This window comes from Zootoca vivipara, chromosome 15 (genome assembly GCF_963506605.1).
Source record: "Zootoca vivipara chromosome 15, rZooViv1.1, whole genome shotgun sequence".
NCBI classification, from domain to species: Eukaryota; Metazoa; Chordata; class Lepidosauria; order Squamata; family Lacertidae; genus Zootoca; species Zootoca vivipara.
In genome coordinates, this window is record NC_083290.1 from 38,709,390 (window position 1) to 38,735,988 (window position 26,599).

General features: G+C 47.8%; 2 protein-coding genes across 4 annotated transcripts in view; one reads left to right on the top strand and one right to left on the bottom strand.

Moving 5' to 3' along the window:
- Positions 1-18,518, top strand: part of ADGRA2 (adhesion G protein-coupled receptor A2) — a 115,448-nt gene extending 96,930 nt beyond the window's left edge. For both annotated transcript variants that reach the window (XM_035139199.2, XM_060268607.1), the window contains exons 9-19: positions 189-384; positions 741-890; positions 4,142-4,303; positions 6,015-6,224; positions 7,595-7,799; positions 8,656-8,864; positions 9,454-9,581; positions 9,881-10,004; positions 10,309-10,454; positions 10,822-10,911; positions 13,118-18,518. In XM_035139199.2, coding sequence (XP_034995090.2) covers positions 189-384; positions 741-890; positions 4,142-4,303; positions 6,015-6,224; positions 7,595-7,799; positions 8,656-8,864; positions 9,454-9,581; positions 9,881-10,004; positions 10,309-10,454; positions 10,822-10,911; positions 13,118-14,351 — 2,854 coding nt within the window. In that variant the 3' untranslated portion in view covers positions 14,352-18,518. The remainder of the gene's footprint in view (positions 1-188; positions 385-740; positions 891-4,141; positions 4,304-6,014; positions 6,225-7,594; positions 7,800-8,655; positions 8,865-9,453; positions 9,582-9,880; positions 10,005-10,308; positions 10,455-10,821; positions 10,912-13,117) is intronic.
- A 399-nt stretch (positions 18,519-18,917) lies between these two features.
- On the bottom strand, positions 18,918-25,412 carry BRF2 (BRF2 RNA polymerase III transcription initiation factor subunit). Of its 2 annotated transcripts, XM_035139200.2 has the most exons (5): positions 24,813-25,412; positions 22,724-22,886; positions 22,476-22,535; positions 21,475-21,796; positions 18,918-20,773 (listed from the first exon to the last, which is right to left on the bottom strand). In XM_035139200.2, the coding sequence occupies exons 2-5, from the start codon at positions 22,875-22,877 to the stop codon at positions 20,065-20,067; spliced, it is 1,245 nt and encodes a 414-aa protein (XP_034995091.2). In that variant the 5' UTR covers positions 22,878-22,886; positions 24,813-25,412; the 3' UTR covers positions 18,918-20,064. The 2 variants fall into 2 exon arrangements, with proteins under 2 accessions (XP_034995091.2, XP_060124591.1); XM_060268608.1 differs by lacking the exon at positions 24,813-25,412 and having other exon boundaries at positions 22,724-23,141.
- Between the last annotated feature and the right edge of the window lie 1,187 nt (positions 25,413-26,599).

Below are 26,599 nucleotides of genomic sequence, written 5' to 3' on the forward strand. Positions count from 1 at the left end.
GATGCTCATTTGCCTTCAGTAGCAGTAAAGCTCTGCTAGATGAAATGCAATTGCCTCTGGTCTATTTTTTTGGACTCCTGCAACGTGTTTAAGTTTTTTACTCTGCTAACTATAAGTTGGAGTTCTGCTTTGGATCATATTCTGTAGAATTCATGATATGCCTCTCTGTCTCTCCTCCCTGCCTGCAGGTGGCCACGCACCTTGGCTGGCATCACCGCCTACCAGTCATGTCTGCAGTACCCCTTCGCCTCTGGGAACGGGGGGCCCGGCTTGGAGAAGCAAGCCTGGAGGCGCTGTGACCGCACAGGCCGCTGGGAGGAAGGGGACTATTCCCACTGCTTGTACACCAACGATATCACCCGTGTCCTCTACACCTTTGTGCTGGTGGGTTGCTCCTCGGGGTGCCCCCATCGTTGCCGGGGGCTCGCCCTGCCCTCCCTTGCAGCTGCACAGTTAGCATGGCCATGCCAGCTCCCAGCCGGCCATGCCTTCAATGTCCTTTTCTCCATTAGGAATGAAGAAGCAAATGTGTAGGCCCTGCAATATTGTCTTATATACCCTGCTCTGAGTGGCAGCAGCTCTCCAAGGTTGCAGGCAGGGGATATTCCCAGTCCCAGGTGGAGGCGCTTGGGGTAGAACCTGGGACCCTGCCGCTGAGCATAACATCTGGGCTACCTCTCTTATTTTATGTGTCAAGCGCTATGTTGACATGGGCCCCAACCCCTTTTCTGTGCTCCCAGATGCCCATCAATGCCTCCAACGCCCTGACCCTGGCACACCAGCTGCGTGTCTACACAGCCGAGGCGGCAAATTTCTCGGACATGATGGATGTAATCTACGTTTCCCAGATGATTGAGAAGTTCACTGGTTACGTGGACCAGATTAAGCAGGTAACTGAGTCGTGTGTAACAGCATTCCTTCTCCCTGGAGACCTAGAGATGTGGCGATAGACTGCTTTGCCTCTTTTCTTTTGGCAAATGTTTTGTGCCACTGGGGAGGTGGTAATTCTGTATTGATTTGTTATGGATGTTTGTATGTGATGCCAATAAAAGGTTTGATGATGATGGAACAGCATTCCTACGTTCTTTGCTTTCCCCAAATGCAATGCAGAGAGCAAGCTGCTTGCCTGCGATTCCTGCTGTGTTTTCCTCTATGCCTCAAAACACAGGGGCTTCCCTAGAGAGAAACCTTCCACATGGGGCTACCTTTGAAGGTGACATGGAAACTACAATTAATCCAGAATGTGGCAGCTACACTGGTGACTGGGAGTGGCCGCTGGGAGCATATAACACCAGTCATAGCTGCCAAGTCTCCCGTTTTCCCCGGGAAATCCCCGTTTTTCCAGCTGTTCCTAGCTGAAAAAACAGGGTTTTTTGTTTTTCCACGGTTTATTCTGGCGCAGTGGCCATTTTGGGACTGGGCGGAGCATGCTCAGAAGCGACTTTTGATGCTGCTTTGCCCAGTTCCAAAATGGCTGCAGTGTGACTTTTGGCACGACGGCCATTTTGGAACTGGGCAAAGCAGCATCAAAAGTCACTTCTGAGCATGCTCCGCCCAGTCCCAAAATGGTGGCAGCGCTACTTCCGGTCTGCTATATCCGGCCCGGTCCCTTATTTCTCTGACAGCAACTTGGCAGATATGACACCAGTCCTAAAAGATCTATGCTGGCTCCCAGTACGTTTCTGAGCACAATTCAAAGTGTTGATGCAGACCTTCAAAGCCTTAAACAGCCTCAGCCCAGTATACCTGAAGGAGCGTCTCCACACCCATCAGCTTGCCCGGACACTGAATTCTTCCTCCAAGGGTCTTCTGGTGGTTCCCTCACTGTGAAAAGCGAAATTACAGGGAACCAGGCAGAAGGCATTCTGTGGAACGGCCTCCCGTCAGATGTCAAAGAGAGAAATGATCACATGACTTTTAGAAGACATTTGAAGGCAGCCCTGTTTTGGGAAGCTTTGATATTTTGGTGTGTTCCTTTATACCTGGTTGGAAGCCACCCAGAGTGGCTGGGGCAACCCAGTCAGATGAGTGGGGTACAGTAAATAAATAATTCATTATTATTATTATTATTATTATTATTATTATTATTATTATTATTAGGGCCACAGGCCCATAGTGGTAGATTGGAAGCAATAGTGGTCAAGGCCCTGGTGCCTCTCAGCACAAGTTGTTGGGAATGCCAGGTGGGGAGAGTGGGTTGTGCTCAGGCCCTGCTTGCAGGCTTCTTAAAGCCATCTGGCCTCTTTAAGAACAGGAGTCTGGACTAAGATCGAGCAGGGTTGTAATGCTGGGTGGAGGTGGAGTCGCTTTCATGTTCTGTACATTGTCCAGTGCGCTCTTTGCATTTAAAGCAGGGATGGGAAAGCTGAGGTCCTCTAGACAGGCTTCGAAATTAGCACATTTTGTGCCTAAAGATTCTCCATTTGCGAGCACCTCAAAAAGTCTGGGTGCAATTTTTTTGCACCTGGCTGACGCTGAAGGATTACTGAAGTCTCGAAGTATATCTTAAGGACAGACAATATGTTAAGGAGTTTAACAATAAAGAGTAGAGTGCTTTGAAAGCTGAAGTATGGTACCGATATTTTTTATTGTAAACACCAAATTAAACATGTATGAACAATTTCTGCTAAAAATGTGATATTAACGATGTGTCACCTATGTGAATTGCATATTAATTCATCCTTATCAAAATAATAAATAAAAAGTGTTGCTGATCTCCCCACCCCCATCCCGACAGTGGCGATTAGACATTCTGTTTTAGTGCCCACAACACAGGTCCCATAAGCCATTTGGCTCCTAGCCTTTCTACCCGTTTCTATCACTGCCTTCAGATGGTGATGGACTCCTGGCCCCACCAACCCCAGGCAGCATGGCACAAGAATGCTGGGAACTGAAATCTAACATCTGAATAATAATTAATAATAATAATAATAATAATAATAATAATAATAATAACAACAACAACAACAAATTATTATTATTAGTTATACCCCACCGATCTGGCTGGGTTTCCCCAGCCACTCTGGGCAGCTTCCAACAGAAAAAGGAAATAAAATAATCTATTAAACATTAAAAGCCTCCCTAAACAGGGCTGCCTTCAGATGTCTTCTAAAAATCTGGTAGCTGTTTTTCTCTTTGACATCTGATGGGAGTGCGTTCCACAGGGCGGGCCCCACCACTGAGAAGGCCTTCTGCCTGGTTCCCTGCAACTTGGCCTCTCGCAACGAGGGAACCGCCAGAAGGCCCTCGGTGCTGGACATCAGTGTCCGGGCAGAACAATGCGGGTGGAGACGCTCCTTCAGGTGCAGTGGTGCCTCGCTAGACGAATTTAATTCATTCCACGGGTCTTTTCTTATAACGAAAAATTCGTCTAGCGAATCCCATAGGAATGCATTGAATTGTTTTGCCCATAAGAACGCATTAATTGAATTTCAATGCATTCCTATGGGAAACCGCGATTCGCTAGACGAATTTTTTGTAAAATGAATTTGTCTAGTGAGGCAACCTCTGCTCGAAAAATCCTTTCGTTAAGTGGAAATTTCGTTAAGCAGGGCATTCGTTAAGCGAGGCACTACTGTATACTGGACCGAGGCCGTTTAGGGCTTTAAAGGTCAGCACCAACACTTTGAACTGTGCTCGGAAACATACTGGGAGCCAATGTAGATCTTCCAAGTTATGTGGTCTTGGCGGCCGCCCCCAGTCACCAGACTAGCTGCCGCATTCTGGATTAGTTGTAGTTTCCTGGTCACCTTCAAAGGTAGCCCCACATAGAGCGCATTGCAGTAGTCCAAGCGGGAGATAACTAGAGCTTGCAGCACTCTTGTTAGACAGTCTGCAGGCAGGTAGGGTCTCAGCCTGCGTACCAGAAGGAGCTGATAGACAGCTGCCCTGGACACAGAATTGACCTGCTCCTTCATGGACAGTTGTGAGTCCAGAATCACTCCCAGGCTGCGCACCTGGTCCTTCCGGGGCACCATTCAGGACCAGGGAGTCCTCCACACCTGCCCGCTTCCTGTCCCCCAGAAACAGTACTTCTGGTCGCAGGTTCCCCATCCCTGATTTAAATCATCTTTTTTGCTGCAGCCCTGGGGTTTCCCCAGCAATGCCTTGGAAGATCTCACCCTTGTCTGCCTTCCTGCAGCTCACGGACGTCATTGTGGAGATGGCCAGCAACATGATGCTAGTGGATGACCACGTTCTGTGGATGGCTCAGATCGAGGACAAGGCTTGCACCAGCATCGTCCGCTCTCTAGAGAAGATTGCTGCCTACACTCTCAGCACCAGCTCTCAGTACATAGCCGTGGTAGGTCATACCAAGAGATGTTCAGATGGGGTAGGGGAGGGTTGTGGGCAGTTTGGCACAGACACGCCCAGTATTTTTGGGCAGCTGCTGGGGACCAAGCACTTTGACAGGGCTCACCAGCAGGGCCGTCTTAAGTATATCCAGGGTCATGGTGCAAAGATCCCTCCGGCGCCCCCCTTTCCCAGAGTTGCTGAACTTTTTATGGTGCTGCTGGCAGCTTTGCAGGGCTGGAGGGGGTGGGCAGCAGCTGGAGGGTGGCTCCTTCGGTGTGGAAGAGGCGGAGGCTCCGGATGCAGCGCTGCTTCAGCGAGGCGGGCGAGGACAGTGAGCTGATGCTGGGAGGCACCACGTCCAGCCTCTGCCTCTTCCCTGGCGCCCTCCAGAACTTGGCGCCCCGGCGCCCCGTGCCACTTGCCTCTATGGGAAAGACGCCCCTGCTCACAATTGCTGACAGTCAGCTCAGTTACCCACCCAGCAACCTGTCCATGGGCTTATCTGGGAGCTGCCTGCCATTTTGAATTTCCCACAGTGCCCTGGAGTGGCCATGGTAGCATTGTGGGAACTTGAAATGGCAACTGGTATGTCACAGTGACCGGGGTGGGCTACTTCAGAGTAACGACTCCACGCAGCTCTGCATTTTATCCTTTTATTGGTGCTGTGTATTTACAGTGCTGAAAACAGTGCTATTTACAGATGGTCAGTACATGTTGTCAGTGTTGCACAGAACCTCCGAATGGCGATTAGCGCGTTTTCCTCCAGCAAAGTAATCTTGGCATACTGAATCTCCTCCCCCGGCGCTTCTTACGCAATTCCGGGGTCGGTGGGATCGGCCTCTCTCCCACCGTCTCCCTGCTCCCCTGTTCCTTTCCCCGGCGGTGCCTGGGCTCCGCTAGGGTACTCATGCTCCTGTTTCCACTTCCTGACTCACCACTCGAAGTCTCCCCCCTCCCCGCTGGGGGAGGAGCTGGTGTTCAAGATGGGAGGGGGCTGTCGGTAGCTCTTATCCCTCACATGGTACCACCAGTTACACTTGGAGCCAGGAGAGAGCAAGGGAATGAGGGATGGAGGAGGTCACTGCAGGGCAATTTATTAAGGGAACTAATCCATCAGAGGAATAATAAAAAGGTGTGGGTAGTAAGAAATATTCATATTGAGAGAAAAGGGGTAGTTTCCAGTTAACTGGGGGGGGGGCAGAGAACAAGAGTGTGGATCTGTGCCACCATACCTAGCAATGACACAATTTACCTGGGAGTAAGAATGGGGAAGAAATACGATTTAAACGAGAATTTACCTTATTCACACTTTCTGAAACAATATGAGAACCGAAACACAGCCTTCCTTCAAAATTTGCACTTTTGCAATGCAGCTACCCCAAAAAAACGCACATATTGGGGTAAAGCATGCATAGAAATGTGTATATTAGTGAAAATAATGCGCAGAAAATGCATTATATTGGGGGAAATCACTGTGCAAATATGTGGGTCTTAGGCAAAATTGCATACAAACATGCCGTATATCAAGAAAAATGCGCACTAAAATGCGGTGAACTTTCAGGAGGGCTTTAAAAAATAAGTATATAAATAAATTGCAAATGGATGGGAAGAGCTAAGCTTAAGACTAGGAAAAAAGGGAAAGTGGAAAGGACAGCTTTGCCCATCTTTACCTGGGAGGCATCCCAGGTCTCATAAGTCTGGTACCTTTGTTTTGGCAGAACACAAGGAACATCGCTTTCGAGGCCTACCTGATCAAGCCAGACAGCTACGTGGGCCTGAGTTGTACAGCCTTTCAGAAGCGCGAGGTGGTGCTCAGCAGTCGGCCGCACCGGCAGGAGAGATATGCCGAGTCCTTGGCAGACCAGCAGCTGAAGTTCCGGTGTGCCACAGGGCGGCCAAACATCTCCCTGGCCAGCTTTCACATCAAGGTGAGGTGGGGAAGGGCAGGGTTGGGTCAGGTCGGGTGGATAAAGGAGAGGAAAGGATCTTGGCAAACCATTATAGGATGGAGTAAGCAGAGCAGAAATCCAGGCAGCCCTTGCATGGGCAGGGCAAGTGCAGATGAACTGCATTCAGAGAGTCTGCTACTCAAACCAGCGGGAGATCCATGATCAGGTCTCACAACGTGCTTTTGGCTAAAAGCAACCACTGAGTGAGAAGGAGGCACTTGAATCAGCACCATAACACTGGGGGGGAAGGATTTGGGAACACAAGAAGCTTCCTTATACAGGGTCAGACGGTTGGCATATTGAGACCAGTATTGTCTACACTGACCGGAAGCAGTTCTCTAGGATTTCAGAGCGAGGTCCCTCTCAGCCCTCCCTGGAGATGCCAGAGATTGAACCTGGGACCTTCTGTAGGCAAAGCAGAAGCTCTGCCACGGAGCTGGGTTATTTCTCAAACCTCCCCCCACCATGCTATGTACGGTCCAGAATGTAGCTATCTTTCAGATGTCACACTTCTCCAACTTTTGCAATGCAATTTTGGGGCTTAAGGAAAGTGCCAACCTGTATGTTTGGGAGAAATGTGTTTAGAAAAGTTTGAGAGGAAATCTGTTGAGAAACGCGTATTTAAAAACAAATTCGCATGTAGTTTTTTTTAAAAAATAAACAGACAAATAAATGGTCTGTAGCCATCTTGGGTTTACTCAGAGTAGACCCTTTGAAATTAATGGGCCCAAGGTAAAGGTCAAGGGACCCCTGACTGTTAGGTCCAGTTGCAGATGACTCGGGTTGCGGCGCTCATCTCGCTTTACTGGCCAAGGGAGCCGGTGTACAGCTTCCAGGTCATGTGGCCAGCATAACTAAGCCGCTTCTGACGAACCAGAGCAGTGCACGGAAACGCTGTTTATCTTCCCGTCAGAAGGTATTTATCTACTTGCACTTTGACGTGCTTTTGAACTGCTAGGTTGGCAGGAGCAGGGACCGAGCAACGGGAGCTGACCCCGTCGCGGGGATTCAAACCGCCGACTTTCTGATCAGAAGCCCTAGGCTCTGTGGTTTAGACCACAGCACCACCCGCGTCCCAAGTTAGACATGCCCATTCTCTTTAATTGGTCTGCGTGGGGCTGGCATTGGATGCAACCCATTGTGACTTAATGCATAGAAAGGAAAGAGTGGATTTATGAATGGATGAAGGGGTGGGGCTGGGATGCTGTAGCTGTACCTGGCAACATGGATCATAAACTGAACTGGTAGAAGTCAAGTTTCCTGTGTGTGTCCCCAGCCCAACTCTCAACAGGCTGGGACTGGGTTGTCTTTGTTTTGCTGGGTGACCCCTTTGTTCCCTGTCCCATCAGAACAGCATTGCTCTGGCCTCCATTCGGTTGCCTCCTGATCTCTTCTGCCCGTCGGCTGCTCCCTACCCCTCAGCTCACAAGTACAAGCTCCAGTTCCTGGTGTTCCGCAATGGCAAACTCTTCTGCAGCACTGGAAACTCTTCACACCTGGCAGATGATGGCAAGAGGCGCAGCGTGGCTACTCCAGTGATCTATGCAGGAACACGTAAGGATCCCAGTGCCTCTTGGCTTGAAGTAAGGCTAGCCAACAGGGGGCCCTTCAGATGGGTTTTTCGGGGGTGGGGAGCTCACCTTCCCTAAACACAGGCCACACTGGCTGGGGATGGTGGGAGTTGTAGTCGAAATAATCTGGAAGGTAAAGGTAAAAGGTAAAGGACCCCTGGATGGTTTAAGTCCAGTCAAAGGCGACTATGGGGTTGTAGCGATCATCTCGCTTTCAGGCCAAGGGAGTCGGCGTTTGTCTGCAGGCAGCTTTCCAGGTCATGTGACCAGCATGACTAAACTGCTTCTGGTGCAACAGAACACCTTGATGGAAACCAGAGCGCACAGAAACACCATTTACCTTCCTGCCACAGCGGTACCTATTTATCTACTTGCACTGGTGTGATTTCGAACTGCTAGGTTGGCAGGAGCTGGAACCGAACAATGGGAGCTCACTCCCTTGGGGGATTCAAACTGCCGACCTTCCAATTGGCAATCCCAAGAGGCTCAGTGGTTTAGACCACAGTGTCACCCGCTCCCCATGCTGGTTACTCCTGCCTCAAAAGGCATCGCTTAAGAACCCGTGTCTGAAAGCACAGTGTGTCCTTCCTTTAAGAATAAGGAAAGGAATAACCAAATGAAGCACACAACTGATCAGGAAATATCTGTGTTCTCTTCAGATAATGAGCATGTATTATTATTATTATTATTATTATTATTATTATTATTATTATTATTAATGGGGTGTTAGGGGAGGGATAGTATTTCATCCCTCTCTGTTGTGCAAGACAGCATCTGTTCCGCTCAGCCTGAAGGCAGCTTGCAGCCTCTTTGCCCATTCCTCGTTTGGTCTTCTCCAGATGGCTGCGGAGTGAGCAACTTCAGTGAGCCCATCGTCATCTCGCTGCGACATTTGGGAGAGGGCACAGACCGCACGGCCGCTTCCTGGGACTTTGACGTGCTGGCTGGGTACGGGGGCTGGAGAGCTGAAGGCTGCCAGCTGATTGGCCTGGAGCCCAACGTCACCACCGTCAGCTGCCGGCACCTTGGCAATGTCGCTGTGCTGATGGTGAGGCATTGGGGAGGGGAGGGCTGGCCCACCGAGGGCTGGCCCAAGGGAGCTTTGCTTTGCCCGGCTATATTCAGCTAAGGCTGCCATGCAGGCAGTGATCTCTCCACGGGAGCTAGAACACCGAGATCCCCCTTAGTGCTTTCATTTCAATTAAGCTGCCTTAATTTCTAACCACTGTGCTCTGTTGGACCTTATTCAAAGTGTTGGTGCTGACCTTCAAAGCCCTAAATAGTTTTGTCCCTGTATACCTGAAGGAGCATCCCCATCGTTCAGCCCAGACACCGAGGTCCAGCTCTGAGGATCTTCTGGCAGTTCCCTCCCTGCGAGAAGTGAGGTTACAGGGAACCATGCCGAGGTCCTCCTTCTCGGTAGTGGTGCCTGCCCTCCCATCAGATGTCAAGGAAATAAACAACCACCTGACTTTTAGAAGACATCTGAAGGCAGCCCTGTTTCCGGAAGTGTTTCACAGTTGATGCTTCCCTCCCCCCCCTCTGTGTTTTGTTGGAAGCTGCCCATAGTGGCTGTGGTAACCCAGTCCGATGGGCGGGGTATAAGAAATAAATTATTATTATTCTCTCTCACACAGGAGCTGAGTAACTTTCCACGTGAGTCCCCGAGCCCAGCTGAGGTGCTGCACCCTGTCATTTACAGCTGCACTGCTCTCCTCCTCCTTTGCCTCTTTGCCACCATCATCACGTACATCATCAACCACAGGTGAGTATCCTGCCCCATCTCCCTTGCCTGCCCCCACGTCCTTGGCCTTCTTACTTGCAACAAGGCCAGCGGGTGTCAGTGCCTGCCAGCTTCCCCCACCTCCTCCTTTGTCTCAGTGTCAACTTTGTAGGACTCAGCAGGGGGGGGGGAGGATGGGGATCGATCCAGAATTTGCTGTCTTTGGCCACGAATCTACCTGCTGTTGGTGTACCTTGCCTTCTGCCCTACCTGCCACAATGGCCTGTGGTCCTTCCCCAGCTCCTCCACCCACCTTCCTTTTGTGCCTGTTTCCCCCGCAGCACCATTCACATCTCGCGGAAGTGTTGGCACATGCTGCTCAATCTCTGCTTTCACATTGCCATGACGTCGGCCGTTTTCGCGGGGGGTGTCACCCTCACCAACTATGTGGTCATCTGCCAGGCGGTGAGTATGGCAAGGAGGACCTCATCCTATGGGCAAGCAGTTGTTTTTCCAGTGGCAACACTGATGTTGTACCCAAAGGAAACAGAAGCAGGCTGCCTTTGCCTCTGTAAGAAATGTCCCGTGGGCATGGCATCACATTATTAAATGGGACAAATAAACACAGAGATGGCATCATTGCTGACAGCGTTCTTGGAAGCACCATTGTCATGGGGCATTCCATCCCAGATCTGACAAGTGTCTCCCAGCCCTTTAGTGCAACTGATCCACCGGAGATGACTGTGTCCTCTGCCTTTACTCTCTACAGGTTGGCATCATTCTGCACTACTCTGCCTTGTCGACCCTTCTGTGGATGGCTGTTATGGTGAGAGTGATCTACAAAGAGGCGACGTGGAAGGCACCGCAGCAGCAGGAAGGGGAAGCCCCCCAGCCAGCCCCCCGCCCAATGCTACGGTACCGAGGAAAAAGGTCTCATGGGGAGGGAGCTGTAGGCTGCAGGAGGCTGGGTTCAAGAGGAAACTAGTCATGATGGCAGTAATGCTTCTGAATGCCAGTTACTGGAAACCACCAAAGGGGAGAGTGCTGTTGCGCTCAGGCATCTGGCTGGCCAATGTGAGAACAGGATGCTGGACTTGACAGGCCATTGGCCTGATCCAGCAGCGCTTCTTACGAGGCGACTCTTGTGCCTTCGGGGAGTGGATTGCTCCTTTTTGAACCAAGAGAGAGGGACTTATTCTCTCCGTCTCCAGCCCATGGAAGGTTTGCAGGTATAATTCCCATATCCAGGAGATCAACAGTGGTGACTTTCTTTGTGTTTCAGATTCTACCTGATAGCTGGTGGGATCCCCCTCATCATTTGTGGGATTACAGCAGCAGTCAATATCCATAACTACGGGGATCATGACTCCTAGTAAGTAATCCAAAATTCTCCTTTTTATACAGCAAGGTTTCATGTGTTAGGAGAACTGGTGGCATATCCCAAATGCCAGTTCCTGGGATAGATGAGGACTAGCCAATGTTGCTCCTTCCACCTATTGCAGGACTCCAACTCTTATCAGATCCAGCTAGTATAGCCAATGATCAGGAAATATGGGAGTTGTATCCCCCCCCCCCAAAAAAAATCTGGAGGGCAGCATATTAGCTGCTGCTGGGCTAGATGCTCTTAGTGTGCCTCTTTCGGCATAGATTATTCACTTCCTTCTGGACTCAAATCAGCACCACCTCCCATAGAGAACAAGGCCTACAGTGATTACTCTTCCTTCTCATACCTACCAAGTTCCTGTGGGAGAAATAAAGGACCGGACCGGAAGTAGCAGACCGGAAGTCGCACTGCAGCCATTTTGGAACTGGGCAGAGCTGCATCAAAAGTCGCTTCTGAGCATGCTCCGCCCAGTTCCAAAATGGCCGCCGCGCCAGAATAAACCGGGGAAAAACAAAAAAATCCATTTTTTTCAGCTGAGAACAGCTAGAAAAATGGGGGTTTCCTGGGGAATACAGGAGACTTGGCAGATATGTTCCTTCTCCTCTCACTGTTTCATGCTTGGAGACGGCAAAGCAGGAGGCTCCAGGGATTAGCATAGGGTCACCCTTCTAGAGCATGGAACTTGACAGACACTCAGCTATGCCAAGCCAGGTACCAAACCTTTGTAACACTCCTATGGTTAACTCCTGTTTGGGAAATGCATAGCAACCAAGCAATGCAGTAGTTATTAGCCGCAGTCATTATGACTGTGGCCCATCTACGGGCATGACCAAACATTGCTGCTAATATCACTGGCAGTGAGCAAACAGCATTATCCAATCAGGATGTTATCATATGTATTATACAGGGGGCTGTCAACAGCTGAAGTGTGTGTTTTTTAAACGTAGTAATCACCTGGCTTTTAAGCCAATGATGGAATGTAATAAGAAACACAGGACAAAGCCAGGAACAAGTATTGGGGCCCTCTCCACAAGGTGTGCCATATTTTGGTGCAAAGATTCCTTTTTGTATTTAGCCAGAGTTCCCACCACATCTGAACCAGGAACTCTGGATTCAGGCTGAGTTAACAGAGCTGGGTGATGAGCCTGCAATTGAACCAAGAGCTCTCTGGTTCTGATATGTGTGTGTGTGGGGGGGGGATTATGATTTAAGGCAAGCCAGGATCTTCATGCTGAAGTTTCAAATGGTGTCAGGCAAAGGAGGAACACATTGAGGAATCCTGGAATGTTCATCCGAGCCACATCACAGCAATTTTCTGAAATGCAGAAAAATGGAGCAATATTTTGAAAGGCAGAATATTTGCTACCCGTGAATACAAACTGGAAGGCAAAAGGCCCCATGCCTGCAATTTGCATTGGAAAGAAAGCTCTCATTCCCCCCCCCCAAAAAATAATAATGGGAGCTTCCTGTCTCCCCAATGCAGATTGCAAAGGATTAGCATCCCACACCCCTGACAACATGGCCCCAATTCAGTTTGCGGATCCTGCTGGCAATTTGCGAAAGAATATTTGTGCACTCATGGCATTTGGGGCTTCTCCTGCCTCCTTGTGGAAAGAGACCTCCCTTAATGTAGTTCTCTGCAATGTATGTAGCGAAAAAAGGGAGAAAGGGCCTCATTGCATTTCTGCTTCATTGCCATCAATAGTACCTGGTCTGTGTAAGTGTATCCTAAAATAAGTGTTTTGTTAGGGAAGCCCCAATCAGCATCTTAGAATTGAGGGAAGGTGTCAAACTTTTTTGCTTGTCCCCTGTTGAACCTCCATCTGCAGGGGCAGTGTGTCACTGAATATCAGTTGCTGGGGGGGGGGGGTAGGCAGCAGGAAAGGGCCATTGTCTTCAAGTGCTGCATGCTGGTTTCCAAGAGCACCGAGGGGCCGCTGTAGGAAACAGGATGCTGGACTGCATAGGCCAGAGATGAGGAGCCTATAGCCCTCTCAGTGACATGGGACTCCAGCTCCCAGGGCCAGGGGCTATAGGAGTTTTAGACTAGCAACATATGGAGGGGCATGGGCTTTCCATGGCTGTGGCAGACCTTTTGGGTTGGTCTCCCAGGACTCGCCCTACATTCTTCCAGTTACTTCAGACCCACTTGATAGTTCTGCTGAACCTTCCCCCTCTCCCCATTCCCCTGCAGTTGCTGGTTGGCTTGTCAGCCAAGCATTGGGGCCTTCTACGTGCCTGCGGCTTCCGTCCTGCTCGTCACTTGGATTTACTTCCTGTGTACCGGAATCCGATTGCAGTGCCAAGCCAAGAACCCCAAAGAGGTGCCCAAACCCCTGGAAATGCGTCAGCGGCTGGGTGGCAGCAGCAACCTCTTGACAGGCTCGGGGTCCATCTCGGTCACGCTGAATTCTGCCCCGCACAGTGCCGATGTCGACAGCGTTTACTCTTTAGGGGTGCAGTTCTGGGCTCTTGTCATCACCCATTTCCTGTACATAACTCTCTGGACATTCGGGGCCATGGCGGTGTCCCAGCGCTGGTTCCTCCTGAAGGTTGCCTTCAGCTGCCTCTATGGAGTCACGGCTGTGGCGTTGGGGCTCTTCATCTTTGCCCACCACTGTGCACGCCGCCGAGACGTGCAGGGCTCGTGGTTTGCCTGCTGCCCATCTTACAGGAATGCTTTGCCCATGCAAGCCTACGTGCACCCCGGGGTGGGAGTGGAGGACGGCTCGCAAGTCTTCATTGGCTGCAGCCCCGAGGCGGCTCAGTCCATCAAGTCCTCCTCTTCCCCCGGCAGCAGCAATTCCGCCCCGGGGCCTTGCAAACTCAACAACCTACAAGTGGCCCTCGGCCAGGCGGATGGCAGCCCTTCGCAGACGGCCTGCTATGAGGACGCTGAGCCTTGCAACAGCAAGAGCACCCCGCCGGCCAGGTACGCCAACAACCTGCATGGCCGCAGCAGACACCACAAAAGCAGGACTAAGCAGTACCGGGAAGGGAAACACCAGCAGCGCCTGAAGGCTCTGCGGGGGCCTTCCTCGGAGCACCCTACCAGCGAGAGCGGCAGCCTCCCCACCAGCCACTCGGAGAGCTACCAAAGCAGTCGGAACAGCCCTTTGAACAATCGGCGCCAGGGGGTAGTACCAAGCCTGGAGTTGGCCCTGACGCAGTCTGACTTGAGCGACGGCAGCAGTGCCCACCACGGGGCAGACTTCAGCCAAGGCCAGCGGAGGAGCACCAGCAGAGACAACCTCAAGCACCAGGCCAATGCCGCGGCAGAAAAAGAGACTAAGAGGCGCTCCTTCCCGCTCAACACAGCCAATCAGAATGGGGGCCTGAAGGGCAGTGAGTACGACATAAACCTCACCAGCGCTGACAGCGTAGCCGGCATGAAAACGGGTCTCTGGAAGAGCGAGACGACTGTGTAGGGAAGGGGGGTCAAAGGGCCAGGGGGCTGGAGCAGATTTCCCCAGCCTCGGGCAGGAATTAGCAAGGCACTAGCATCTTGCTGCCAGAGCCTGCTGATGCAAGCTGCAGAGGCTGGTGGTGTGCACTATGCGGGGCTTGGGCAGTGTCTGCTTGACCACGTTCCCAGGCTCCCTGCCCTGCAGTAGAGAGGAAAGGTCACCTGACACCCGAGTTGCAGGGGTGCAGGGTGGGGAGAGGGTACGTGCGTCACATCATGGGAACCACACCATGCTCTCCATCACCGATATCCTATGCACCAGGTGACTCGGCTGGTCTTTGTTCCTGGGGATCTTTTCCTGTCCCCACAGAACGAGCAGCGGTGGCCTAATTTGTACGGCGAAAGACAATCATTTGTTCTGGAGCATTGCAATCTATATTATATCCCTTCTGCATGTCACTTAGATCCTAGGTGCTTTTTTATTTTATTTTTTGGTATGACATACCAAGGAAAGCAGTGTTTATAAGCTGAAATCTCTAGCGTTGTATGTACATATGTATAGGCAAAATCCAATTGAAGTGCCTACACACTTTACGTTAAAGCCATCATTGTTGTGTAAAAGAGCTCTCGCCTTCTCCACTCCCCGCTCCTCCAACATACCTCAAGGCCAGTTCTCATGGCTACGCTGTGGCTCATGTTGTTGGTGCAGCCAACAAACCAAATTGATTATGGGGTTGTTTTGACACAGCTCCAAAGCTGGAGACAGTTGGTCATTTTTAACAGAATGGATGGTAGTAAGACAGAGGCACCATTGTGCTCATGGGGCTCACCAAGAAGGTGGCTCAAACCATGTTGGTCCTTTTGAGCCAGGCATCCCCAAACTTCGGCCCTCCAGATGTTTTGGACTACAATTCCCATCATCCCTGACCATTGGTCCTGTTAGCTAAGGATCATGGGAGTTGTAGGCCAAAACATCTGGAGGGCCGCAGCTTGGGGATGCCTGTTTTAAGTATTTTTTTTGGCGGGAAGCACTTTTAAACACCTTTGGGACATTCCAGTCCACTGTTTATGGGTGTTTTATCAAGTTAATGAGCAATCGCATGACCAAACTCCTATTGAATCTGCTACGTCAAAAATGAGCTCCATGTAGCCAAGTAAGTCTTGGGCTCTTTCTCAAAAGCAGCAATCCCTGACAGCAGGCTGATCACTCCTTGCCCACTTCTTGCATTGTATTTTGCAATCCCACAGATAATTGCACTTGTTAGACATGGAAAAACTGGCAGTGAGAACGTGTTGTTTTCTAGTTTGGCTGACCTCACACACACCCCTTCCAAGCTTGCAAAGCTGTACCTATGCTTTCAGAAGACAAGGAAAGATGAGAGAGGTTCAGAAGAAGAGGAAAGATTGTCAGTCTTGACTGAGGTCAAGGTGTGACTTGCCAAGGTGAGTTGCACCAATGACATCAACCTTTTAAAAAGTTTCTTTTTCTGTTAAAAAGAACAGGGGGTGGGGGCAAATGCATTAAATGTTCAGAGGAGTCAACTGCAGATTCACTACAGATAAAAGGGCACATAGAGGGTCAAATCAACGTGGATCTGTAGTAAAGGTGGGTCTTGGAGTCTAAAACAACTGAAGACTAGGTCAAGGAAAGAAGATGGATTTGCAAGAGATTTGACTTAAAATTGTTTAATAATAGCAGCAGCAAAATGACCACTCCTCCTACCTCTGAATTAGGCTGCTGAAGTTCCTGATGTATTGCAAGTAGATTTACGCTTGTAGGGTACAAGCAGGAAGTTGGCGCCACCTTCTGAGCCATCATTTTGCATTTGACTCTAGACTGGCTCCAGTTGGTAGACCAAGAAAAAAATCCAGTAGGGGTCAGGATAGATTCTGCAAGGCAGATGTCTGCTCACACCTGGTCTAAGCCACTTCGAGTCAAACATGTAGTTCATTAGGGGACAGCGGCCTGAGGCTTTTGCTCTTTTCTTCTCCTTCCTATCCATAGCCTTACAAAACCTGGTGCAAGGCACATGACCTCTGAAGGTCATACTGAGATGCAAAGTGAGAAGAGTTCCTCAGCATGACACAATGCAGTAAGCCATTTCCCCCCACCTTAAGAGGGAGCAAATGTAGCTTTTTAGTGACCATATTTAGCCCATTGAATTACAGAGCTAAAGTGTTTATTTTAAAAGCCATAGTCAAAATGCAATCAAGCAAAATATCAGCTACAAGTAAAGTGGGCTTACCTCACTTTCATGGCATGTACTTCTTAAAGGGGGCTTGGCCCTGCACAAAAAGAAAAAGGGGAGCATAGCTTCTTTGTTTGTATGACACACTGTATGGCAGTTTTTCTATCCATGTTAGAGGGCCAACACCACCCAATCATTTAACTGCTCTTGCACAAGGAACCCAAGTGTTGTTCACAGAGACAGGACACATGTCCTTAATCTACTCGAGTCTGCAAAGACTACAGCTTGCTTTTGGGGGAAGAAGCAAGTTCTCTTCTTTCCTGTGTCTCTCCTTTCTACTTGCTGATAAACATCTGGATTTCCAAGTTTTGGGAGAAAAGTGCATGTTTCAGGGTGTGGGAAGGTGTGTTATTAATTTAAATCAACGTGGAACGCATTGTGCAATTGGCTCACACACTGGCCAACAAAACAGAGACAGGAACATTTCAGTGGGCGATCAAAGGCTATTGGCAAAGCACTTGGATCATATAAATCACAGCCACGTTTTTGCAGAATTAAAACAAGCCAACCCGCTATGAATTCCGTCCAGGCATAGAGATTCTTTTATTATTTAGGATTGTTCTTGTGCATTGTTCAGAGAGAGAAGACTTGTGAGGGTTTTCTGTTCACACCCATAAACCATTATTATTCCCAGATGAGTGCTGTCAGTAACACTGTGCCTTGGGTGGGGGTGTAGAAGTTGCTTAAAGCATCAGACTGAGAGGGGCAAACATATGGGAAGCTAAAAAGATGAGAGAGGAATTTGTAGCATTGATGACTGGGTGAAAAATCCAGGCAGGCGCTTAGAAATGCTGTCTCCTCAAACTCCAGCCCCATTGATCTTTGAGGACACGCTGCCACCTTCTCCTGCATCATTTATGCAATACTAACAAACATTGAATCATGAACAAGAACAGTGAGATCTTATGAGAGCCACAGGTGTAGGAGGACTAAACATGTTGTTTTCCCTTCCGTTGAGTTCATTAGATGGGTTTTCCATTTTGGGGAAAGGGGAGGGGAGGGGCATCCAGCTCCTAAACACATAGGCATCCTGTAAGGAGGGAAGTCAGCCAAGAGCCACAGTTAAGTATCCTTAAGAATTTACAGGAACACAGTGGGAGGGATTTTACAGTGAGCTCACCCCACGAGTCCAGCATAAGCTTTAAAGGCTTGTCACATGGGCCTCTCTCATGCAAGCAGCCCTACCCAGGTGGGTGTGTCTCACAAGGCCAGCATAATATCCGGGACTTTTTTTCAGCTGGAACTGAACTGAACAGTCCAGGCTCCCTGCACAGGCCCCTCTTCTCACTTTTTGCCATTTATATCAAAGGCAATAACAAACAGCTGCTAGAAAACGAAGCACATTCACTACAGTAAGTAACAGCAATGAATGCAAGCAGGGAATGGATGCCGGGAGAGACCTCCACAACAGAACCATAGCCTTGAGGGAAGACAAACTGGGTACTATATATGATTTTTACGCACACGTGTTGAAAATTCTTACTGCTCCTTTGAAATCAACTGTACAGTGCTTACTAAAAATAAAGCCTTTGTTCTGAACATGGTAGAAGATCAATGTACTCCTACAGGCAGGCAGGCAGGCATACACAGTCTCCTTGTCAGTAAAACACCACCTACCTCGAAAGGAGCTGCAAGGATTGTTTTGGTCCTCATGCTATTGGTTCCACCAGTCAAACAGGCAGAGCCATAGGCCATCAGTAGGATCCACAGTGGCTCTAAGAGCTGGCATGGAAAGTTGGAGCCCTTAAAGGGCCATGAAGCACTTATTACCTCCCAATCCCTGAATCTTCCAAGAACTGTTTCTCCTCCTCCTCCTCCTCCATCACCTCTTTAGCAACTACAGTGGTTTCACAATTGCTTCCTCCTATTTAGCTTGAGAGCGGATCTATTCTCCTTTCCCTTACCTCTGAAAATTCCTTCTTGGTTTTATATTTTTATATTTAAATAAAGGCCTAAATCATTTATATGTCAGTACTACAACCCACATGATATTGCCGATGCTGAACTTGTTATATATGCTTGCTGCACTGAAAACAGTATTATCAGAAAAGCTTTGTATTATTACTTTATTTTGTCTGTTTACATTATGAGCAAATGACATATCACAAAAGAAAGCTTTTTGAGTGACAACTGTGCCAAAGAACAGAGAGCTTTTTTGAGAGACAACTGTGCCAAAGAAAGCATTTAATAGGGCTTTTGCATTTTATAAAAAATGAAGTGTTTCTAGCAGATGTTTCTTGTTTAATATATTAAAGATTTGCAACATCCAAAAAGTTATCTATTGTTTTCTTATTCCACTGGCTCTCTTGATACCACACACAGTTCAATATCTGGTTGGTCATAAAGTCATCTTTTTAAAAATCAAATCTGGCAGTAACAGAGTTTGGCCACAGTTACAGAGCAATAAATGAATTTGTGTAGCAACAATTTGAGCAACTGAACAAATCACATAGGTCATTACTGTGACATACGAGCTTGTCTCTCAACATGCATGTAGGGACAAAAATTAACTAAGCAGCTCCATTAATCAGAGCGACTGACCTATCTTGTGACACGGGTATGATGTGCAAGAACCACCATACCATGTTCTATAAAGAGATGCTTGCGAAGACACAACTTTTTCTTCTGGATCTAGGTTTAAAGCATGCATGTCTGAAACAACTTGCAATTAGATTTTCACACTTCTCTTCCATCCTCCCATGCCTAACTATGAGGACCATAAGTAGAACAGACAAACACTCATTCAAGTCAAACGCCAACTCAAAAAGGTATTTGTTGCTCTAGCTGGCTGAATGCCTCCACCCAACTCTTCAAGTGTGGATACTACTTCTCACCCAGAGATATGTATGGAAGCCTGCCAATCTTTACACCAAATGTCCTAAACAGCATGCAAACCACTGCAATGTAGTCACTTCCTATACCTCTTGTCAGAGTTGAAGAAAAATAATCACACAACCTAGCCAACTGGTTACTAGTGGTTCCCACCAGTAACCAGAGTTATCCAGGCCACCCAAACCTGTCTTCAATTACTACCACAGTAGGGTGGAAGGAGCCATGCCTGAAGGATGTGGAATATTCTTAGTAGGATTGGAGAGTATGGGGGGGGGGGAGAATCACATCTGGCAACCAGTGCATCCCTTTGTTTCAGACAGTACATAGGTAGACAAGTGTAAATAGCCCAGGACACAAATTTTCACAATCCTCTAGTGGTTATGATGGCTCATTTACCAGAAGTAATGTAATTAGGATTAACTTTGGAAGTTTATACTCGATTCTTGCCAAACTAAGCCTCCTAGAGCAGGCATAGGCAACCTTGGCTCTCCAGATATTTTGGAACTACAACTCCCATGATCCCTAGCTAACAGGGCCAGTGGTCAGGGATCAAAATATCTGGAGAGCCAAGGTTGCCTATGCCTGTCCTAGAGCAAAATGTGTATCAGGAGGCTATTGGTTGCAAACCTCTCTGAATCACTTGCAGCTTCAAGGTCATAGGCATGCTTGAGCCTTGCTAAACATCTCCTTTTCTTCTGGAGTCCGGATATACTGCTCTATCTCACTGTCTAAAATGGGCTCATCCCCAGTGATAGCAGAATCTTCAAAGCCTAGCTCAGGAGTGCGTAGCCTCTTTGCGGGGTTCAAGACACAGGGCGGGAGCAAAGGTTTCCGCTTGTTGAACTTTTGCTTCTCTCCTGAAAGGGAGGTCTCTTCTACTGTTGCAGCACTCTCATCTATTAGCAGCAGTGGCGCAGCCGCTGAGTTTTCTAGGTCGCAGTCTTCCGTAGTATCCACAACGCGGAAGGCAGCCTGTAGAAGCACACGGCGGTGCCGCAGCAGGTCGCCAATGTACTTTGCCACGCTCCGACGGTCCACTTTCAGCACTCGCAACCAGCCCAGCTGAGAAGCCATTTGCAAAAGGATGTTATGCAGCTCCTTCAGTCTCTGGTGAGCTGGCCGGGGAGCATCCATACCAACAAGCTTACAGAACTGAGAAAGGGTGCAAGTGAGGCGATCGACAGGCCGGAGAGACTGCCAAGCCAGGAAGGCTGCTGCTGTCACTATGGGGATGGGGTGCCGGCCGGTCACTAGCCACGTGTCGCTGGCAAGTTCCACCATCTGGATAGTCCTTGCCACCAGCTGCTCCTTTTCTTCCACAAACTTAGTCGGGACGCTGGGTGAATTCTGGAAAATCTTGAAGCTGGAAAGATGAAAATCAAACAGCCCATTTAGATAAGACTGCCTTGGGTTGGGAGATGGTGGCAGGATGGAGAAGACAAATAGGTGAAAGAGGGACACGAGCAAAGCAAAGCATTCTGTGAAAGGGCAAAGCGCAGAAGGCCCTGCATTTTCCAAGGACACCAAAAAGGTAAGCATCTTCCATTAAACCGCACTATATGGACAGGGCTGAATTTATACCATTCCTAACTTGTGCTCAACCAAATTCTGTTTGTTGGCTTCTTGCCCTTAATAATAATAGGAAGGATTTCCAAGCAATTACGGGATTGGTAGCAGGAACAGAATTCACAATTCTGAGAATTGTTTAAGAAAGGAAGTTTGCTGCCTCTGTGGCTAAAGAGAAAAGCCTGGAACTGCATGAAGTGCCTCAGCTGAAATCTCAGAAATCAGGGAGTTGGAGTATACATGCACATATGTAAATACCCATGTCTTCCATGATGGAAGCACACAGCGCACACACAGGGTTCCTAGGAAGTCTCACATCCAAGCACTGACCACACCCATCCCTGCTGAACTTTTAAGAAGCTTGCTGTTTCATCGACCTTCCAATCAATATACCACACAGTCCGTATGATATTTTTAAATTCTGTCTCTGAACGATGGAAACTGCACACCGACTTTGAGAAGTATTGTCAAGGAAAGGGCACAACAACTTCGACATACCTGTTGAGGTGGGTTTTCACCATATCCATCAAGCTGAGAGCAGGCACATCCAGTGCCAGTTCCTTCAGGAAGCGTAGATAGGTCTTTGCAAACAACTCCTTGTCTCCATAGAGTAGCAGGCAGACTGTGCCCATGGTCAGGGGCCAGTTGTGCTGGCGGCAGGTCACAAAGACGCAACAGCCCACAAGCATCTCCTTCTTCTCCAAGCTGACTAAACTGAAGCAGGGACGTTTGATTGCCTGCTGGTAATAGGACACGGCTGTATCTTCAAACAGAGAAGGGAGCCGCAGAACTTTGCAAAGATCCCGAACACGTTTGACTCCTGTGGGGGGAAATACCACAGCAGTATTTAAGAAATGTTTCCACATGCACATTTATCAGTGACAAATCTAACTGCAGGGCAGGTCTTTGCCTGTATGAGGCTGCCCATATACCAAGACAATCTCTGGAGGCTCTGTTTCACATGCTCCCACTTTCAGAGGTTAGATGGGTGGCAATCATGGACAACATGTTTTCAATTGTGGTAGTGTAACTGGAGTGTCCAAAACCAAGCCTACTTTGGCTTCTTTTGGATATTGCGGAGAACCTTTTTAAATAAAAGCTTTTGGGGGCTCTAATTGAGAATGGTTGTTAGTATTGCTGTTTCAACTTCATATTTGTACTGTATTTTAATTTGGCTTTTAGTTATGTATTGATTTTTAATTTTTGCAGCTGTACACACAATTATAATGGCCATTTAATAGTAACGGAAACTGACTGGTCCATGGTTAACCAGTCTGTCAATGATTCAGCTGATATTTGATCAAACTGAATTCTGGACTCTATGCATCTCTAAAACTCTAAAATAGGTTGTTTTGATGTTGGTCCCACAGCAAATAGGTAAGACTGTTTTAAAAATGCAAATTTCTCTTTGCTTTTAGAAAGTGAAAAAATGCAGCTCTTGTGGATGACAGGCACAATAATTTCCACAAAGCATCAAAAGAGTAATGCAGACAACTTACCTCGCTGTACACAACGGCTCGTTTGCTCATTCTGACCAGTACTCCGTGAATATGTGACTTCTATGAGATAAAAACACACAGATATTAGCCAAACCTTGGTCCAAGCTCTCAAACATACACCCATTTTTAAACCGTTGAATGGTGTAGGGCCTGTATATATTTGAGAACTGCTTGCAAGTCATATCCCAGATCCTATGTCTTTATAAGATACAAAGAGTTTTGAGCTATTTTGCTATTCTTTGCCTCACCTTGTAAATGTTCTTCATCAGCATATGTGGTTGTGAGAAGCCCTTCAGTCAGAATGAAGCCACAGTCTGCGCACACCAGCTGATTCTGAGCATAATGAGAGTCCTCTACAATTTCCAAGGAACCACAGTCTGGACACTTCTTTTGGCTTGACATCTTAGCAGCCTGAAAGCATAAATCAAGTCCATAGTTGGTCACTGATATTTTGGTATTATTTAATTACTTCCATGTCTTACATTTACCGTATATCCCACCTGTCCTTTGAGGAGCTCAAGGTGGTATAATGGTTCTCTCCCCACCCAATTTTTATTTTTACAACAACTCTGTGAAATTAGTTGGTTGTATTATTATTATTATTTATTTATTGTTTATATACCATCCTATACCCAGGGGTCTCAGAGCAGTTCAAATAATAGTATCAACCTAACCAGTTAGAATTACCCACAGAAATGTTGATATATATATTTTTATCATTTTACTAAGTATATCAAATTCTATTCGAAAACCACAGTCACTGCCGGGATATTAGAAGACATAATAGGACAAAAAGTATGGAGAAGACAGGAAAGCAAAGTCTTTTTATTTCCCTCAAAATCAAAGTGTCCTCTAGCTTGAAGGCCTACCATACTCTACTCTCACATTTGCAAAAGTATCATCACAAAATCAGTCTGAGGATTCCACAGCATTTGGGACAGCGTTACATTTCTGAAAAGAGCTACATACAAAGACTACCAGAGATTTGCGGGGGCTCTGTCTTCAGTTCTGATATGCAGAATGCAGCTTTGATTGGGAGGGGAAGGAAACACTCTCAACGTACTCCACTGTTATCCCAAAATTCTGTGCTCAAATTACACAGGGCCTGGTCCTGTCTTGTCATTGGAAACTACTGTATTTAGAAGACTATTGGTGGTGGAGGGGGGGGGTCACAGTTTGTCCAAAACTGGAGGGAGCCAGGATGTGGGGCTTGCAGTTTTTCCTCTCAGCATTTCCATTAGTTTGGTGCTAAGAAAATGCCTAGCACCACGAACACTTTTCTGGTGGCCTGGCAAGACTTGCCCCACAGCCATTCACTAAACAAGTGCTTCTTAATTTTAAAAAAGGGCACAGAGACAAAGTAGTTGTGGAAAGCTCCTCCTTTGTTTCTCCAGAGGCTCCTAAAAGGCAAGTGAATAATGCCAGGGCAACCTGGAGTGCAGGAAAGGGGAAGAGATGTGAACAGTCAGCTGGTTGGGGGGCACAGGAAAAAGAGGGGGAAACTGACTTGTGCGATTTTGATGATGGTGATGTAAAAAGTTGGGGTTTGGCTTTTGCTTCCCAACTCCCCATGGGACTCTGAATCCCCTAAGTCCATGATCGGCCAGAGAAGAATGGATGGAGGCAGAATCCAGTGGAAAGCAAGGCAGATATTTATTTTTCTCTTGCAACAAAGTCCCCATCCCTCCTTCCAAGGAGGGGAGACCCTGAACAAAAGTGTGCAGGAAACTTTAAAGACTTTTGACATTGCCCAACCCCCTAAGCCAAAATCATCATACATACATACATCATAGCAGGTGGTCTACAGCAGAAGTCTGCCAGGATACCTGATAATGGTCACCGATTGCATTACCTGGGCAGCCTGGCCATTCTTTTGCGATGGTTAATACTTTAGTTCCTGAAGCCAGGTCACAGGCTCACCCTATTCATACACAAACACACCTTAAGACGGGATTTGTAAGCGAAAAGACAATGGGGAGGATTTCCCCATTTGCCCCCTTTACTGCAGTGGAGTATTTGAGGTCACTGGAAGAGTCAAAATGGCTTCAGGATTACTCTCCCGTACTATTTCAGACACATGGTTTATATATTTAGATATGTGTGTATTTATTCTATATTTGAGACCTTAAAATTCTTATAACAATGGTGAGGAGGAGGATTGCTGGCGGTGCTCACAGAATCAGCGGTAGGTGAAGGGCGTTTCTGCCCACGCCACTCGCGGGTTGCATGCCCTCCAAAAAAAAAAACCTCACCCACCCCCCCCCCCCAAAAAACACCGCCCTGGCTCCTAGACAGCCAACCAGCAGCCTCTTTCCCCCTCTACGCGGGCTGACTTACTTTCTCGCCGCCGCTTTCGCCACACCGGAAACCGCCCCGCAGGGGGAGCTTTTTCAACAGGGCACACGCTCCTTCCGGGCAATCCCCATGGCAACGGGGAAATCGGGCCCAGACGCGCTCCAACGCTAAGCGGCATCCGGAAAGAAACAAGGGAGCGCAGGACAAAGGTTCCGCCGGAGCCGCTCAACTCGAGGTTGTTACAGATGCGTCAGCGCCGCCTGCCCCGGCTGGGAGTGCGAAAGGCGGCGAGGCTGGAGCATTTGTGTCTGGACTGAGGGGTTGTCAGATCTCCGAGAATGAGCTGAAGTTCCAGCCTTTTAAGCTCTTTTTCTCGGAGTTTATTCTTGGAATTTAATATTTTTTTAAAAAAAACAAAACACCAGGAAAGCTGAAGATTTCCTTTTCCATCTTTGTAGTAAATCCTCTATTGGCAGCCTCCCTTTGCCTCATTTTCACCCGATCTTTCCTTATCTTTCATTTGCATTTTTCATTTAAAATAAGTTCCCCTTGGAATACTTGTAGATTTTTGAGTGAGGGAGACACCAGCTCCTTATGCAATAGGGGAAAATATTAATATCAACACTTAGGACTGGAGACATACTCTGCAAATCTAGCCATGTTGACTCAGGTTGTAGCCTTAATCTGGATTCAACCAAAATCTACCTTTCTGTGACTTAAATCTAGTCCTACCCTCTAGGGAAGCAGAGAGCAAGTTTTTGCCCTATTCTTTTAGGGTATTTCAAGAATGCTATGTCAAAGTACTGTCATATTCTGGATAGAACAATCAGACCGATAATTTAGCACTTTGATGATAGGTTCAGTGCTGTGCAGTTCCGCATGCTGTGGTTGTGAAACTGACACATTTCCCAGACCTGGTAAAATAATCCTAGCAGCATAATGCTTCCACTTTGGGGGAACTGTTGTTTATTAACAGTCAAACAGCTAAAACCTAAGCCATTTGGTAAACCTAAAAAATGGGTAAACAATTCTTGCAACAGCAAGTGGAACCTGAAAGTTTTGCTGTGGGGATGCAATTGCACAACTGTGCTATGGGACATGTGGCATCTCCAAGAGAAGTATTACAAGACACTCTCTTGCATTCCTAGCCTAACTTGCACAAGCCATCAACCTTCAGCAACCCTCATAGGAAGGAACGGAGGACTATAGAAACTTACATATGCACACACCATACAGTATACAGTTATGAGCCATGCACTGCACACAAAGGGAATTTAATGCTACGTTATTATGAACAAATTATGGGTGAGCAAAACTCAAGCCAGAAGATGGCGCCCTTACTTTACACTTTCTGCTCTCCCTAAAAGTTGCTACATCACATTTCTATATATTGGTCCATTGGAAAAAGGTGTTAACCAGCTGAAATCTGATTTCTGTTGCAGCAGGGGACCCCAAAATTCCAAAATACAGCTGAAGCTCTAAGATGCTGCTACACACAGGATCTATGAGAGTGCAGCACTGATGGGCATTCAGAATATGTCAACTTCAAAAATTGTCTCATTTAAGCAATGCTTGAAACCTTGGAGGGCAGGGGGGACAAGGGACAGGATTTTTGAGGTTACAGGTGGAGAGGCATTTTTGCACCAGTCCTGGCCTCTTCTGATAAACAGAAACACAATTATGCAAGCAAAAACAAAAAAAAAGCAATGTGTTGTATCCAACTGAGAGCAGGCCATTGAAACGAAATCAATGACATATTCCCAGTGCTATTTTTCTAGAAAATGAGGTGCTGGAATTCAGCATGAACTCCTCCCGTGTTCCCTTGTAAT